Below are 18,184 nucleotides of genomic sequence, written 5' to 3' on the forward strand. Positions count from 1 at the left end.
ATGAGGGAGGGGGGAGTCGGGAGGGAGGGAGGAGAAAAAATGAGGAGCTGATGCCAGGGGCTTAGGTGGAGAGCAAATGTTTTGAGAATGATGAGGCCAATGAATGTACAAATGTACTTTACACAATTGATGTATGTATGGACTGTGATAAGAGTTTTATGAGCCCCTAATAAGATGATTAAAAAGTGATAAATTAAAAAAAAAGAAATATGAGAGTTTTTGAATCCAGACATCATGGGAAAGTACACACCAGAGTCAAAGTGCTATTCTGGGTTCATTAGAATTATGTTCTACAATGAACCTCAGCATTACATTCTGACCTGTTTTCATGATTGTCAGATCACGCTTTTCCTTTAAAATTCTCAAAAATAGTATTTACTGTAAAATGCAATCTTATCAACGCCAGAGGCACTTTACTTATGCTACCTTCTCATTCGCAGATTCAAGGTACTTCTGTTTTTCATTTGATAGTTGTAATATTTCGTTTTGATGAGCCATAGCAATTGCATCAACTTGTTTTTTAAAGGCATCATCCATACTATGAAGCTTTTCTAGTGCATTCCTCAAAAGCAAACAAACAATACTAATTAGAATGCTTTTTCTTTTCAGATGGCAGCTCTTACATTCATACTTTAATGGAAACATAACTCATATTAAGAAGTTAGCAAAGGGCTAATTACATAGGGCAAGCAAACATATAAGTAGTTCATATCTAGCAGAATCTATTAGGAAAAAAGTAGGACCAAGCCAAGGTCACATCATCGGAGCTTACTGCACTTTCACCCTGTGAAAATGAGAGGATCCTGTCGCCCCATTTGCTTTACGAGTAAGGCTATACTTAGCAAGTCCCTTCACAGGGGTTAACTACCAGTTTATTCTCCTTGAATTTGCAAATGCATAATAATTTGAAAAGTGTATACTGGATAGTCTTTTTTCTTAAAAAAATTTTTTTACTGGATAGTCTTAAGACTTCCGATTTTTGCCTTGGTTAATCAGTAATAGACAAAACAAAGTAAACAGGAGTCTCAAAATTTACTGCTAAAATTATCGAGTCAAAAAACGATTTCTTTGGTTTTGGATTTATTATTGACAATGAGAATGAACCATTAATTAATTATTTAATCATTAATGCATGCTGCAAAGGGGCTTTAAAAATTTCATAGAAAATTTTCATTTTCTTTTCGTTCCAGTTTTCCACAAACTTTCTGAAACCCACTTATGTTAGTCAAGGTAGCTCAGATTTATAAAAAGATTTAACAAGCCTAGTTATATAATTTATAAGCAAAACCTTTATGTCACCTACAGTATTTCATGAGCTCTATACATTAGCAGCTAGGAGAACATTTCCTTTTGCCTCTTTAGAATTAGACCTTAACCTCAGCTTGTCCTAAGGTGCCCACTAACAGATACCTAGGCTTGCTCTGGCCTCTTGCCTTCACTGCTCCTGGTAGTAAATGGATGTTCTAAACTCCACATGCAACATACATGATTATCACTAGCTGTTTCCATTCAGAGATTGAAAACAAGAATAAAAACAAAGTACTCATATAGAAATTATTTCATCTCAGAAAATTTTCCAATAGGTATTTCTCTCTCTCTCACAGACACACACAGACACACACACACACACACACGTTTAAAATTTGCATCAAACAGTTAAGGCAGGAACTATTATCGTCATTTTATAGATAAGACTTTAGAATAAAGAGAGATTAAATAGTTCATTAAATGTTATGTTCAATTCCTCAGTTCAGCTGCAGAACTGGTCCCAAGCAGTTTGATTATCAGTTTGATCTCCTAACCACTAAACACCATGGAAGATACCACCTCTACTGTATTTCTCATGGGTGGAATTAAAGTACTTACCATACAAATATGTCCTACATGATTTTTAGCTTGTTTTTCATTCTTCATCTGTATCTCATCCATCCTAATTCAGTTTTATTGAAAAGACAGCCTACATTCTTTAGTGTATTACTTACTTTTGTATTTCAATACTTTTGTCTCTTTCCTCCTTAAGTTTCCTTTCCTTGGTTTCAAATTTTTCCTTCACTTCCTTTACTTGCACTTCAAGAAGACTTAGAAGTTCTCCTTTATTTTGCCACTTCTGATTGAGTGTACTAATATGAGAAGAAATAATTTTAAAATAAAACTGAATATAAGTATTAATTGAACTGTATCTTATGTTAGTGGAGAACTGTGCTGGTACCTATAAGCATTTCTAATTTCTTCAAGCTCTTCTTCCTTTTCTTTCAACTGTTGTTTCAGCAATCCTTTTCTTTCATTGTGTCTTTCTAATTTCTCGATCACAATATCTAGTTGTGAAGATTTTTCCTCAAGTTGTTCCTGTGCACATCTCTGTATTTCGGAAATTTTTTCTTGTAATGTTTTAATGTCTTCATCTCTTTCCTGTAAACACTTAAAAAAAACAGTACTTTAGTTTTACTAATTCTAAATGTCTTATTTTCTAGTTTATTAGATATTTTAAAATATGATTATAAAAACTACAAATTAAAACACTTCCTCAGTATTGAGAAAAGATTTTCCTAACAATTTAAATTGTTACCAATTCAAAACATTCCAATACTATGTATAAAAGGCATTATGTTTAGAATGATGAGGGCAATGAATATACAAATGCGCTTTACACAATTGATGTGTGTATGGATTGTGATAAGAGTTGTATGAGCCCCTAATAAAATGATTAAAAAGAAAGGCATTATGAATAAGCGAATCTTTGTCCTCTTATAATTTTTATTCCACTGCATTAATTATCAACCACAGAGGGGGGAGAAGGAAAATAAAACAGTATGAAATACCTCAAGAAAGGTGTTTAAAAGTTTGAAAAGCATTCAGCATTCTAATTTAGCATTTGAAGGATTATCTTCAGTTTCATGACAAACGTAGAAAGAAAACACCAGGCAGCTAATTGTGCTGTGCCAAAGGCTGCTCTCCCACTGCGCGGAAACTCTATTGCTATTTCTGATGTGTAAAGAAGTATTTCTTTCATTAGGGGATGAGTAAACATTTTAAATTTAAAATAAAGTTTACCCTCATCACTATTAAAATGTAGCAAGCTTTACATTCCCTCATTTAAAAAATTCTACTTTCTGTTCTACAAGACAGAGTTTATTCTACAAGAGGGCTCTAAAAAGTTTGTGGACAAATTCCATGATTTTTAATGACACTCTTTTTTGTGCTTTTTTTTTTTAACTCTCATTGTTATCTTTGTACAATGAAAACCAGAAGAAAATTAAAAAAGGCCAAAATGATCTTAGATGCTATTTGCAAGTCATTAAAACTTATGTGGGATATTTAGACACGTTAATGTTTAAAGAATATCCTATATCTTTTAGGATATTACTTTTGTATTTCAATACTTTTGTCTCTTTTGTTCTTAAAATCCTAAGCAAAGATTCAGGATGTCTTCTAGTTTGGAGCAAATTTGAATTAAAATTACAAGTGTTTAGTTTCTCTAAAGGCTTCTCTGTCTCTGTAATGCATACATGAGCAGTCCTGATATGTATAATCAGACAGTCACAAAGGCTACAAAAATATTTCTTATTTAGTAAATATATCAATAAAAAATGACTATCACAGCATCAGAAAATCTTGTGAAGCATATATATGGGAAAAGTACTGAAATGAGGAAAGGGAGGAAACAAATGAACGAACAAAACCCAACACCAAAAAAACACTAATTTATTACAAGCTAACACAATCAGTTTACTTGAAAACATCAAACTTCCAATTAATTTTACAGATTAGACATTTACTTTTAGGTATTAGTTATGATGAAATTACTCCTGAAGATAACTGTGTGCAATTATCTTTGAATATTATGTTATTACTTGGAAACCATCATGATTCTTTGAGGCTGAGGCAATTTTCTTTAAAGTAAATGTACTAACTTGAAAATAAAATTTTTTTAAGATATGCACTTTCATCGATGCTGGGTTGAAAAAATTTGTAAAAGATGCAAAATTGAAGAGCCAAACGCATTTCTTTTTGGTTTCACTGTTCATTCCCTAGAATCCTTGGTGGTAAGTGCTGGGCTGCTAACTGAAATGTCCCCAGCAGTTCCCCAGGAGATGAAATCAGTGGTTCGATACAGATTTACAGCCTTTGGAAAGCCCTGTGGAGCAGTTTTATCCTTTAGGGTAGCAGTCTAAGATCACTAGCAACCCTGTGGGTACAAGATGAAACTTACTGTTCCCCATGAATTATTTACAGCTTTGAAAACCCAGAAGGCCAATTCAACTCCATGGCAGTAAGTATTGGAGAATGTAAAATTGCTATGAAGACTGTGGACTGGGCATTGGGCTGTTAAAAATGAAGTCAGTAGTTCAAACCCATCAACTGCTTGCTGGGAGAAAAGATGAGGCTACTTGCTCCTGGGAAGATTGACAGTTTCTTAAGTCACAGTGCTACTCTTTCCAATAGGGTTGGCCAATTCAATGGCAGCGTGTTTGTTGTTGCTGTGACTAGGCAGCAGTAGGTTTGGTTTGGGTCATTTACTACTATGACTATATTCCCAAACTATTCAGAGATAATAGGCCACAAAAGTTACCATAGAAGTAGTCAATTATATCAAAAATACTGAATAAACTATTCTCCGAGTATCATTATGTTTTGCTCTGCAAGGTTTGAATGCAAATCACAAATCTTGCTTCATTCAAAAGATAATCTGCTTGACTAGGTAAAAAACAAAAGAATTCTTGTAAATATTTAATACAATATTCATTATTTTACCCTTCAACACATGTATTGTTCAATGACCTTAACAATGTCAACTATTTTTTTAGAACATTTTATTGGGGGCTAATACAATTCTTATCACAATCCATACATCCATCCATTGTGTCAAGCACATCTGTACATTTGCTACCATAATCATTCTCAAAACATTTACTTTCTACTTCAGCCCTTAATATCAGCTCCTCATTTCTCCCCCTCCCTCCCCAGTCCCCCGTCCTCATGAACCCTTGATAATTTATAAATTATTATTTTGTCATATCTTACACTGTCCGACGTCTCCCTTTTCTGTTGTCCATCCCCTAGGGAGGAGGTTATACGTAGATCCTTGTAATTGGTTTCCCCTTTCTACCCCACCTTCCCTCCACCGAAGGGGTCATCTGTCCAGGATTCCCTGTCTTTCCAGTTCCTATCTGTACCAATGCACATTCTATGGGATAGCCAGATGTGTAAGGTAGAATTGGGATCATGATAGTGGGGGGAGGAAGCATTTAAGAAGCAGAGGAAAGTTGCATGTTTCACCGTTGATACCCTGGAACCTGACTGGCTCATCTCCTCCCCGCGACCCTTCAGCAAGGGGGTGTGCAGTTGCCTACAGATGGGCTTTGGGTCTCCACTCAACAATTTCAACTATTGTTAAACTATAACCATTATCTATTTCTATCATTCTTTTTATTATTTTTTTATTTCTATCATTCTTAACAGAAGCTGTGTCCCCCTAAACAATGAGCACGCCTTTCCCTCACTGTTAGATTTGAAAACAACAAAAAACACATTGTTAAAATATTTCAACACACACACAAATATTTCAACAATAACTTTCAGTAAAGGGATGGGGGGAGAAGGGGGGAGAAAAGGAGCTGATACCAAGGGCTCAAGTAGAAAAAATATGTTTTAGAAATAATGATGGCAATATATGTACAAATGTGCTTGATACAATTGATATATGGATTGTATAAGAGCTGTAAAAGCCCCCAATAAAATGATTTATTAAAAAAACCAATAACGTTCAGTATAGCTTGTATATGAGTTATTTTTGAAAATTTGAAGATATTGATATTGAAACTTCAAGTAAGCAAACATCAATGTAAGTGTTTACTGAAACACACTTCTAGCATTGATGGCTTACACTTAGCTATAAATAAAGTAATACATGTGATGGTAGTTATATAATCTGGTATCAATTAGTAAAGATTACTAATGAAGGGGTGGAGTCTAGTCTGTCAATCAGATCATAGCTAATAAGGCCTCTGTGTGGGCATGGTCTTCTGAGAATTATGGGAAGTCCTAATTTTCCTCCTTGGAGGCAGGAGACAATTTCTCTCTTGGCTCCCATCCTGCTAGACATCCCTGAGGAGAAGCCACATGGACCTACCCTGATGCAGCCCTGGGAATTGGAGGAGGCGCATACAGACCCCTGCCAGTGCTGAGATGCTTCTACCGCCACTGACTTTGCACTCACTGGCCTGTGATCTCCCTGCATTCAGTATCAGTAGATGACTTTATAGATCTGTATTGGACATATGGGCTAATATTGGACTTAAGGGCTTGGACTGGACTGGGTTGGGATGCTTTCTTAATGTATAATTACCCTTTATATAAACCTCTTTCTTATATACATGAGCGTTCATGAATTTGTTTCTCTAGTCTACCTGGACTTACACACGTCTATTTCCTGAAATTGGTTAAAGTTTTCAAAGAGTGTCTTGAAACCAATTAAAAACAACAACAACAACAACATAAACCTACTGAGGTAGAGGACGTCACTAACTTTACAGCTGAATAGCCTAATTGGAAGCTTTCTGAATTCCTTTTCCTTGGTTATTTTCAAATTAAGAGGTAAAATCTTGGAGAAAGTTTTGAAATTCAAATTTGATTCAGTGCCCAAGATAACTCTCTAGGAAGATACTTCTAAACAAATGGTCCCGGGGCAATGAATGTACAGATGTGCTTTACACAATGGATGGATGTATGGATTGTGATAAGAGTTGTATGAGCAAAAAAAAAGAGTTGTATGAGCCCCTAAAAACGATTAAAAAAACCCAAACAAACAAAAAACCCCAATGGTCCTGTTAGAATTATTTTGAAAGGCTAAATTGAAAAAGAGATTTCCCTGGGAAGCCACCATCTCTTTCTCACTTCTTCAATGTGGAATAGATTTTGCCACAATTTTGAGAAAGGATTCAACAGTACTGGATGATAATAAAAAATGTCTTGTAAGAGCTGCTGTTGTTGGGTACTGTTGTGGTGTTTTCTGCTCCTGGTGACCACAGGTGACAGGGCAGAACTATGCCACAGGGTTTCCTTGGTTACAATCTTTATGGAAGCCGATTCAAGGTCTCCTCCTAGATGGATTTGAACCACCAATCTTTCAGTTAGCAACCAAATATTTAACCACCTGAACCACCTTTTAAAAAGAGTAAATGTACAAAATGTTGATTTTCGAATCCTGTATTGACACCAAGTATTTCCAAATAGTTTCAGAGGGACATATAGAAAAATTCTCCATAAATTTTTGACGTAAAATTCAATTCATGTGAACAAATAAATACATAGTACTTTGAAAACAGGTAGAAATCATTGACTCATATACATTTCGGATACTTTGGATTACTGCACTGATTTCCAAGTTGCCCATTTTCTCACCCCACCCCATTTGCTCTTTTACCGAAGTAAAAAGTCAAACTTACATCTTTCAATTTCCTGATGGTATCGGTTTGGTCATCTATAATTTTGCTTTTAATTCTTAAAGCATCACAATCACGCTCATTTGTCTTTCGAAGAGTTTCATTCTCTCTACATAAATTTTCAACTTTGGCTTCTAAATTTCCACGATTTTGGGCCAGAGTAGCACCTAAGAAACAAACACTGTCAGCAATGGACTTTTAAGAGATGCTGTAAGTTTTGTATTTTATGAAAATCTAATTTAAACAGTGCTTAAAAATAGAAAACAATACCCTAAACAAACAAACTATAATAAAAAGAGAAAAGAGAACAAACAGACCTTTTAAAGAGCTGTGGTTACTCAACACACTAAAATCATAAATCAAAAGACCAAAAAACTCAAGACATAAAATATCTGATCATGTTATGCCTTTTTAATAAACAAAAGTATATTAAAAATTCCTATAAGGAATGAACAAATTGAGCAAGACTACAATAGGGCTAACATCTAGCAATTTGAAATCTTTTTTTTTTTTAATCATTTCATTAGGGGCTCACACAACTCTCATCACAATCCACACACTCATCAACTGTGCAAAGTGCATCTGTACATTCATCGCTCTCATCACTCCCAAAACATTTCCTCTGCACTCAAGCCCCTGGCATTAGGTCCTCATTTTTCCCCTCCCTCTTCCCTCCCTCCTCCCTCAAGAGCCTTTGATAGTTTATAAATTGTTATTTTGTCATATCTTGCCCTGTCCGACGTCTCCCTTCACCCACTTTTCGGTTGTCTGTCCCCCAGGGAGGAGGTCACATATAGTTCCTTGTAATCGGTTCCCTCTTTCCTACCCACTCTTCCTTTACCCTCCCTGTTTTGCCACTCACACCACTGGTCCTGTAGGGCTCATCCACCCTGTATTCCCTGTATTTTCAGTTCCTATCTGTACCAGTGTACATTCTATGGTTTAGCCCGACTTGCAAGGTCAAATTTGAGTCATGGTAGTGGGAGCGGGGAGGAAACCTTTAGGAACTAGAGGAAAGTTGTATTTCTCATCATTGTTACATCACACCCTGACTGGCTCATCTCCTCCCCGAGACCCCTCTGCAAGGGGATCTCCAGTGGCCTACTCTCTTTAAAGTATGTAAAATGCCATACTATAGTGGACATCTCTGGCTTTAAGTGCTAGGAAAGAGAATGAGGTTGAGGATTCTCTGAAATGATTTTTACCCCTACATTAGTTTACATTTCTGCCTGCAAAATAGGATGTATGTTGCAAATATCTGAAGAAAACTATGAGTTTCTAGATACTACTTAAAGAATCTAAAATCACGATATAAAAAAATATTTCCAACAACTTTGGAAAGGTATTATATCTTCAGCCAAGTTATACTGGAAAGAAAACAAAAAAATAAATCAGGGCTATAACTTGTTGGCTGCTGTAACAATTTCCCACTGGATAAGAGGCACATCATTCCTGCTTGGTTTTCAAATGTATATTTATTCTTTCAGAACCAGAGCTGCCTCCATTAGAAAAACCGTTCTGGCATCTCTAGACGGAGTTAAGCTGCTCCTTCTCTATCGTTGTATAATAACCAAGGGCGACTTTCCCTTGAGTGAGGCTTTTACCCTGCTGGGCCAGCTCCTGTCCCCACACTTTTCTTTCTGTCCGCAAGCCGTGAATGAGTGACTCCTTGGCCGCGAGCTCCGAGATCAGCTGGACCTTCTCCTGCTTGAGAAGCTCTATTTGAATACTCTTCTGCTTGTCGTCTTCAATCAGAAGGCCGAGAGTATTGATCTGATTCTGTACCCCGCAAAGGTGAAAAGTAAATAGTGCAAAGTTTAAATGTTCTTTCAGTTTCTAAATTTATTTGCATTTTGAGAAAATATTTTATTTAAACACATACAATGTAAATGTTCTCAAATTTTATAACAGAAAAAGTTTTACTTTTCTAAATTAAAGCTAAGTGGACACGAGAGCAGTAAAAAATCACAATTTAATACATTTGCTTTAACATTTATGCTAATTTCTTAAAAGGAACAACTGCAATGTGTCATACCCCAAATTTCTCAATAAGCATTTATGCCAATGTGACTGCTTCTTTCAGTAAGTTATCTTGGGTAAAACAGCAGTAATATTTAAAACAGAGACGACAGCAATAAATACATTAAATTTTGCTATCTAACGTATCTATTTACCAAATATATTTTTAATTGATTATTTAAATACTATTTTAGCATAACAATTATTATCTGTGAAGTCATGGGTTTGAGTTCCTATTTAAATTACATTTCTCAATACAACATCATAACTACTACCATTTAGAAGTTCATTTCGCGTGCTCCTATAATTAAAACACACTTCAAAAAATAATATAAAATGTAAGAAAGGAATTATAATGTTACAAAGTCTTACCTGTAAATTTGCAGCTGTTTCCTGCTTCGATTTGGAAACTTCTGCAAGTTTTGTTTTTTGCTCCTTTACCATAGAGGTCAGATCTTTAATTAAAGAGGAAGATTCATTTTCCTTTCGTTGAGCCCAAACAAGAGCATGTTTGCTCTTCGCTAATTCTGTTGCAACATTTTCAAAACCATCTTTAACCTATATTTCAAAATTACATTATAAATAGCAGTTTTCCAAATATTTTAGAAAACATCTTTCTGGAAAAAAGTTTTAATTTCTTTCAATTTTATGATTTCAGTTTTAGCCAAAGAATAAAATTCAGGAATAATTTATTCAACTCTTAGAACCCAAAGCAAAAGCAGTCACAGACAATATGTCAACAAATGCCCAAGACTGTGTTCCAGTACAATTTTATTTACAAAAAAACAGAAAGAGGGTCACATTTGGCCCCAAACCAAAACTCACTACCAGGTAATCACTGACTCACTGACTCTACAAAACAGACTTGAACTGGCTCTATGGGTTTCTGAGACTATAAATCTTCACGGGAGTAAAAGGCCCCATTTTCTCCTTCGAAGTGATTGATGGTCTTGAACAGCTCACTTTGCAGTTAGCAGCTTACAGCTTACCCCACAATGCAGCCATGGCTACTTGAGATTTAGACCAACGGCCTTAACTTACCAACTGTGTGACGGGAGGGAATTCAGGTTTCCCAATCCCTATTCCAGTGCTCTTATAATATTTGGTCTTGTAATTGTACTAGTAATTTGCCTAAGGACAACTGGCCAATATGTAAATAGAACCAGGATTCTAATCAAATGATATCTTGCCAATTCTGTTCTCAATAAAGAGCTACATGCCAATTCTTACATCTTTAAATCTTCTGGCTTCAACAGTCAGAGCAATTCGGAATTCATCTTCTAAATCCATATACTGCTGTATTAACAGTTCAATTTTCTCTTGGTATTCTTTTATATCTTTCTCATGCTTGCTCTCTCGTTTGGATATTTCTTTCGCTAAGGCATCCTGGAAGTCAGCTTCACTAAAAATGTCCCTGGTTTCAAGTTCTTTCCTGGAACAAGAAACAAATACAAGTCACAGGATGCGGCCACCTGAAAAGGAAAAAGTTCAAGGTCTTTAAATCATTCTTAAATATTCTATATTTACTGCTGTGAAAATTAAGATCAACTCCATTGTTTTAAGCACAGAAACTGGGTATGGTACTGTAGTTAAAACAAAAATAGTTAGTTCTGTGATTGTATAGCGGATGTTGAGGAGAATAAGTGAAGCACGTCAAATCTGAAGCTTCACTAAGACCGTGCGGAATCAGTCTGTGGCTCTGACACTTTAGGTGCACTTGCAGAAGTCAAATTCTGCTTCACGTTGTCTTCTACTTTGGTGAAGTCTTTGACACACAATAAATATAGTCTGACTTGGGCTGGGTGGTTGTTTAAAAGAAAAGCTCACTTAAAGTGTGAAAGTATCAATCTTTTGATATAAGGCCAATTAAAAAAATTAAATAAGAATGTATTAAGATTCTTCCAAAAAGCAAAATTTACTATTTCAAGCTTTTTTTTTAAAAAAAGGAGCTTAAAAGACATTTGTGAAGCAAACTTTAAGTGCAAAAATCCTAGAATTTTTGTGATTATTTCTCTCTGTTTTAAGTTATCTCACCCAACTATACTATGACACACACGTTCCCAAAACATTAAAATATAATTTATAAAGTAAAAATTTAACTGAGGTATGTTCAAAACCAAAAGAACTTTAGAAACAAATACAAGTAACCCATGGCAATCACACAACTCAACTGTATGGCATTAAGTAGACATTAAGCATGAAGCATTCAAATTACCAGAGACTCTAAAGAGCAGGGGTCTGAAATCTAGCTTATCATCTTTCTTTGCAAATGGTTTTATTGATTTGGGGGAGTAAATAAATGAAAGCATACCCTCTTGTCTTTGCATTTAAGTATTATCTTTGGCAATTTTGCGCTGCAGTGACAGAAAAATATGATCTGCAAAGCCTAAAATATTTACCATTTAGCCCTTTACAAAAAAAGTGTGCTTCACGGGGATAAAGGATGCAAATTAATTTATTGTGGCGATGTGGCAATCAGTTCAAACATTTTTTTCTATGTATAATGAGCAACTTTTGATTTAGTTTAGGGTTATGCAAATAAACTCAGTGTCACAATACCTAAAGACTTTTGAGGGAAAACAAAACCAAAAAAACAAACAAATTGTCAGTATAGTTATCTTTTTGTGTTTAGGACAATAATTCTTACTGTAGGACTGATTGTAATAAATATACATAAGTCATTTTCTATGAGTTAATCATGTCAAGACTTAACCACACCATTGCTCAACCACAATCTAGTTTTAGGATGGGTGGGATGGGGATAGTAACCGTCTTTTTCTACTTAAAGATATTTCTCATATATTTTATTTACCTATGTTCTTGTTCTTTCACTGCAAAAAGTTCATGAAGCTGTTGCAATTTTTCCTTTTCTTGATGAAGGGAATTTCTAAGTAGGTTTATTTCTCTATCAGCAGCTGAAGCTTTGAGCTCTACCTCTTCGATAAGTCTTCTCTAAGTAAAACACAATTACAGTATTTAGATAAGAAAACATTCCTGCTTCTATTTTTATGCCAGTTTCCAAAACAAAGTTGCTTTCTATAAATGACAGAAACTGGTGACTATTCCAAAGTTTAGCCAACCAACGGTGCTGAGGTCACACAAAGCACAACGTTGCGACCATTAAACACCTCTCTTCACTGCTTACGGGCATCAGAAAGATCTCATGAATATTTCCATTCAGAAAGCACGATATTAAAGATTTCCCAGCACTCCAAAACAAAATCCAATCAAACTCACTGCCAAGTTGATGCTGGCTCAGTGACCCTTTAAGACAGGGTAGAACTGCCCCAGTGAGTTTCAGCAACTGTAACTCTTTATGGGAGTAGAAAGCCCCTTCTTTGTCTTTGTCCCACACAGCATCTGGTGGTTTCGAACTTCCAGATTAAAAACAAAAAGCTCTCTCAAAAATCAAACCTAACAACCAACCACCCTTTCTACCAATTTCTTTTGCAATTACTTTGTACAAGCACCAGAAGCTTAACTTTAGAAATCATTTCACAAGTCAAACTGCTATGCCAGGGTGCCTTTCTACATAGCTCAGCACCTTTTAGGGTTGCTATAATGGTATAATTTGTATCAAGACAGAAACTATGAATTTGTGCTAATCCATGTGGACATATTAAAATGGAGAAATACCTGAGCCACCTGCTGATGAACCTTTTGCCTCTCCAATTTCTCTAATGCCTTTTCCAGGGTTCTTAAGTCTCTAAGGTGACCTTCTTGTTGATCTCTCGCTTTAAGCAATTCAACAGTTAGTTTTTTAATTTCATTCTGAAGTGTGTGAACCATAACTTCGAGTTGTACTTTGGCATTCCTCTCCTTAAAAATAATTTCTTTTAGTCTGAAATAAAAATCAAATGTAACTTTAAGTATTTGAGCCATATAACAATGACGTAATTTTGAATATATATGCTAAATTTACGTTACAGCTTACAGGAGAGAGAAAAGATTTGGGGCATGTGTCAACCTCTAAGTAAAACTAAATGGCTGAAAAACAATGTAACATACTTTTTCCCACCCCTGAAACTTTTGGAACCAAAAGGAGAAAAGAGTCTACATTAATTAATTACGCTTTTATCTAAACTTTATTAACTGACAGCAAAGTTTTACTGAGTACCTACTTTGTTTGGGGCATTGTGTTGTAGCGTAAAAATAAGATGAGTAAAACATAGCCTCTACCTTTATAGAGCTCAGTTAGGTAGCAGAGGGAACATTTATAAAGCCATGTGACCGAATAGCTACATGACACTGACATCGACTACTACAAGTAACAATTCCAGTTTTGTATTAGTGAGAACTCTGGGACAATGGAAAAGTCTGAACTAGCTTAAGCAGAAAGGGATGTTGGTTCAGCAGCTTGAGAAGGATAGTGCGATGCTATGGGCTTCTCATATATGGTCTTTTAGGCTCTGGCCTGCATTCTGCTCTGTGATTGGTCTGCTTCCTCAACTTTTCAGGGATGAGTCCATTCACTGCTCAGAAAGGTGATGGGTAAAACCACAACACAGCACTGAACCATTTGAGGTCCACTAAGGGGATTGGTGAATTTGTGGTTTTCCTGGCTGGACCATGCTTTGAAATCGACAAGGAGCTTCCTCATGTGAACAGTCAACCCCATAGAGATTGGGTGAGTGAATAAGGAACTTCAAGAAGAGCCTGGAGCAAAGCAGATTGGAACTAGGGTTCCTGCAAGATAAACCTCTGAAAGAGCTGCTTTGTGGGCCGATGACAGTCCACTGAAGATGGCAGGAGGCCTGGAAGGGGCTCACTGACTGAAAGGACTTGAGCAGCAGGGAACTGACAGAGAGGCAGTGTGGAATGATACAAGTCTAGTGTTTGAAAGAGGACACTGACCTGCACACACAGCCACCTGAAGGAATTACGAAGCAGCCCTTCTAATGACTCATATACCTACTGTAATGTCGAAGGCATATTTAAAAAACATTTATGCACATCAAATTCTATATTATAATCCCTTTCTCTAATTCTTGTCCTTACCATCTTTCCCCTTGCCTTTGAGAACATCCAAACTGGTTTCACTGCGTTCCCTCTCTCAAGTCGTTTGGCATGCTCTATATAAAAAGAGTTTGGGATTGTATCTGTGGATTATACGGGACACAGGGACAGAAAGGTTATAGAGAAATAGAGCTACAGCAATACTTTAACAAGAGAAAAGGGATATAAAAAGAGAAAGATAACCATTGTGGGATATGACTATCAGTTTTAACACTGGAAAGTAAGTCAAAAAGTATTGCTGTGAAATCAGACACCTTTATTAAACAAAATTATCACAATAGGAAGCTATTATTTCTCAACATATCCTCAATCAAGGTCTATACATTTCGAAAGGTTGCATTTTCATCTCTAACCCTTCCCTAAAGAAGTCTAAACTTTTCAGTTTACACCACAGTAAAATGGTAGTTTTGGCAATTTATCTGTCCTCAAATTGGGTTCGCTTTATAAGTTTTGAGTTATGGAAACAATAAAAAGTCTGCAGGGGCACGATCAGAGCTATGGGGTGTAGAGGGTGATTGCCCCAGCAGTTCTGGTAGGACAGATACTGCTACCCTGAAAGAACGAGCAGGTGCATTGTCTCAATGGGAAAATTTTCCTTTGTGGGAAAAACTCTTAGTATCTTCTCACCAATGTACTTTGCTTTAAATCTTCTTGACAACCCCCCATGATTGTCCTATGTCATCTGAGAAAAATCTCTCAATATCACCTTTGTATAACAGTCCCCATAATCTGAGCTGACCTCTCTGCCTTGAATTTAACTAGCCTAGCAGGATTCCCTTCTGAAGCCAGTTCTGGTTGGACTTTTTGTTTTTGTTTCTGAAAACCCCTTAACAAGACCAAAGACAAGAGCAATACTGAAAGAACTTGTCTGCAGCCATCTAATGAATGCAACATGTCTAAAAACATTTTGTTTGGAATATACCCGAACCCTAGCAGCAATACTTTGTGATTTACTCATGATTTTAAGAAACAGACAGGGGAAGTCATCAACACTGACTGGCTACTGTATACTAGAAAGAGAAAGGAAGGGGACAAAAAGGATTCCTAGATTTCTGTCATTGGTAGATGACTGGACTGGACATGAATACTATTTACTAGGTAAAGGAATGATAGAAAAGAGCAGAATGAATCTTCCTACAAGACATACCGTAACTTGAGATTCTTCCTGGAGCCCTGATGGTGTCATGGCTAGAGGCCTGAGTTGCTAGCTCAAAGATTGGCAGTTCAAAGCCCCCAGCCATTCCTTGGGAGAAAGACGTGGCAGCTAGTTTTCTTAGCGATTGCACTTTGGAAACCCTATAGGCCGATCTACTCTGCTCTATAGGATCGCTACAAGTTGGAATTGATTTGCAAGCAATGAGCTGGGGGATTTTGCTTTTTAAAAAGTTTATTGTAGTCAAGCATTTTTAATAATTAGCTGAACAGGTCTGCTCATCAAGGAGGTCAAAAGGACAGATAAAGATATGGGAGTTTATATGTTAGGTATTAAAACTATGCCAGATAGTTAGATTTTTTTTGAGATAATAAATACTCACAGAATGCTATTTAGGCACCAGATTCTGTTAGATATCAAAGATACAGAGTTCCTATTAAAGCACATACAGCAATATGAGAATTGGAGAAATGTAATCCCAAGGGTTTGGATTATGGATAAAATTGGAATCCAAAAGAATAAAGCTCAATATTACCAGAGAATATTGAATATTTAACACGAGACAGTAGGAAGTATGGTAGAAATGAAATACGCGCAATGAGAGGGTTCCACTTACTACAAGTGGGGTATGTTGTTTTCTCAAACCCTGTGGGTATAGAGTATGAGGGAATCAAGTAGTGGGGTGAAGACGCCACCTCGGCCTTTAGAAACTTTTATGGGTTAAATGCCTCACAGAAACTGGACATTGGGTTAGGGAATGGCATATATCAACTTACTATTCAATTAAGATCTTAGAGGGGGAATTATCCATTGCACAATTGGTCAGAAATTGAAACAATAGCAATTATCCAAACCTATTTTTCAGCAAACACCAAGGCTGAAAACCTAGTATTCATTCAAGGATAAGAAGGGACAGAAAGAATAGGTAACTTGGGGAAAACGCTGATTACTTTCTAAAGTTTAATTTAGAAATAGTTACCTACAGCAAGTGAAGGGAAAAAAAAAAGAAAATGGTCTGGCATCCTCACAAAATGTACTAAGATTTGTATCACAGAATGGACATATAAAAGAGGAGACAAATGAATAAGGTAACAACTAAAAGCACTAAAATTAATACAAGGGGTTTCCAAAAGTTCACGAAAAAAGTAAAATGAAAAGATAATGGAATTTTTCAACAAACGTTTTGAAGTCCTTTGTAAAATCTAGGCTATCTAGCATTAAAGTTCATTATAGAAGAATATCTGAGAGCTGAATATGACCAGCCATTCCTAAAAATTAACTATGTGTATTTTATAGAAAGTTGCCCATCTACGGCGCTATCTGATTTGTTCATACTTCTGAAAACTCTCAGCTTAAGTAGTTTGAAAGCTCAATTAAATTTTGCTTAAATCCCTAGTTTATATAAAAATCTAAAACCACTAAATCTCTAAATTTAGGTTAAACCACTATACAGCCACAGACATTATAACTTATTATATTACATCGAGCTTAAACTAGGGCGAGTTTAAACTTCAAGTTCCAAGTTCAGTAATTTTGTGCGAGGGCTTCCTTTTCCCTTACCTATCTGTGGTAAGCAGAGCCAGACTGTGGACATCTTTCTTTTCTTTCGCATTCTTATGCAATTCACTGATATAGTCCATTAGTTTCTTTTCAGTTTGTTGAGCTTTCCATCTCTTCTCTCTCTCTTGCTCTAGCTGTTCAACAAGAGACTGAAAGAAAAGAAAGAACAGTAAACATGGAAAAGTTACACCTAACTTTTCAATCCCTCAATTTTTTCAAAATTAACTACCGCAAAAGGCTGTGGTGAGAAATAAACAAGTTAATGTTAAGAAAAGCATATAGAAGAGTGTTGGCATACAATAACCACTCAATAAATGTTAGTTGTTATTATTATAGTTGTCACAGTAATTATTTCTCTTGATGTTAAAGTCTCCAAATTTGAGATTAGGAGGAAGCCCACTAGCATGAAAGATGTGAATATTTAAAAAAGTCATTCATTATATAAAAATATTACTTATTACAATCCAGAATATAAACAGTATTTCAACAAATAAAAGAACAAATGGACTGTATTAAAAATTACAATATGAGAATTATTAACATATACATCGATGAGTCTTAAGTCTAGAGTACTGCCTGGTCTTGATCTAACACTGAGAATTAAAGTTCACAAAGACCTTGAACTGACATACAAGCTTTGGGTCTTATGTGTAAAAGATCTGTCTAAGGAGGGGACAGAGTTCCTCAAATGGTCAATGGGGTCTGAGACACAAGGACTTTAGGAATTGCTTTAAGAAAGAGTAATTTGAAATTTTAGCATAAAGTAAATATAAAAGTAAAGAGGGCCTCAGATATCTAGCACCATTTTACCCCCAAAATGAGAAAAAGACTAAAGTTAAGTACTAGTCAGAAGCCATTATACACTTGTCCTTATAATAAACCTCTCAGGCATACAAATTTTTTACATTTCTAAATTACTAAAACAAACAAAAAAATTAATGAAATCTAATTAAGGGTTTTCTATATTTATATTTCCTTTATAGCCTAAAACTCA

The 18,184-nt window shown here is 35.8% G+C and overlaps 1 protein-coding gene across 2 annotated transcripts in view; it reads right to left on the reverse strand.

Annotated features, from left to right (window-relative positions):
• LRRCC1 (leucine rich repeat and coiled-coil centrosomal protein 1) overlaps nucleotides 1-18,184 on the reverse strand; it is a 41,613-nt gene that overhangs the window by 6,012 nt on the left and 17,417 nt on the right. For both annotated transcript variants that reach the window (XM_045286414.1, XM_004697488.2), the window contains 10 exons: nucleotides 17,191-17,339; nucleotides 13,098-13,302; nucleotides 12,274-12,413; nucleotides 10,692-10,893; nucleotides 9,834-10,019; nucleotides 9,047-9,221; nucleotides 7,446-7,609; nucleotides 2,210-2,418; nucleotides 1,983-2,120; nucleotides 427-562 (listed from right to left, as the gene is read on the reverse strand). In XM_045286414.1, coding sequence (XP_045142349.1) covers nucleotides 427-562; nucleotides 1,983-2,120; nucleotides 2,210-2,418; nucleotides 7,446-7,609; nucleotides 9,047-9,221; nucleotides 9,834-10,019; nucleotides 10,692-10,893; nucleotides 12,274-12,413; nucleotides 13,098-13,302; nucleotides 17,191-17,339 — 1,704 coding nt within the window. The remainder of the gene's footprint in view (nucleotides 1-426; nucleotides 563-1,982; nucleotides 2,121-2,209; nucleotides 2,419-7,445; nucleotides 7,610-9,046; nucleotides 9,222-9,833; nucleotides 10,020-10,691; nucleotides 10,894-12,273; nucleotides 12,414-13,097; nucleotides 13,303-17,190; nucleotides 17,340-18,184) is intronic.

This window comes from Echinops telfairi, unplaced genomic scaffold (genome assembly GCF_000313985.2).
Source record: "Echinops telfairi isolate 266 unplaced genomic scaffold, ASM31398v2 ScPeMD7_1;HRSCAF=3_0, whole genome shotgun sequence".
NCBI lineage: Eukaryota > Metazoa > Chordata > Mammalia > Afrosoricida > Tenrecidae > Echinops > Echinops telfairi.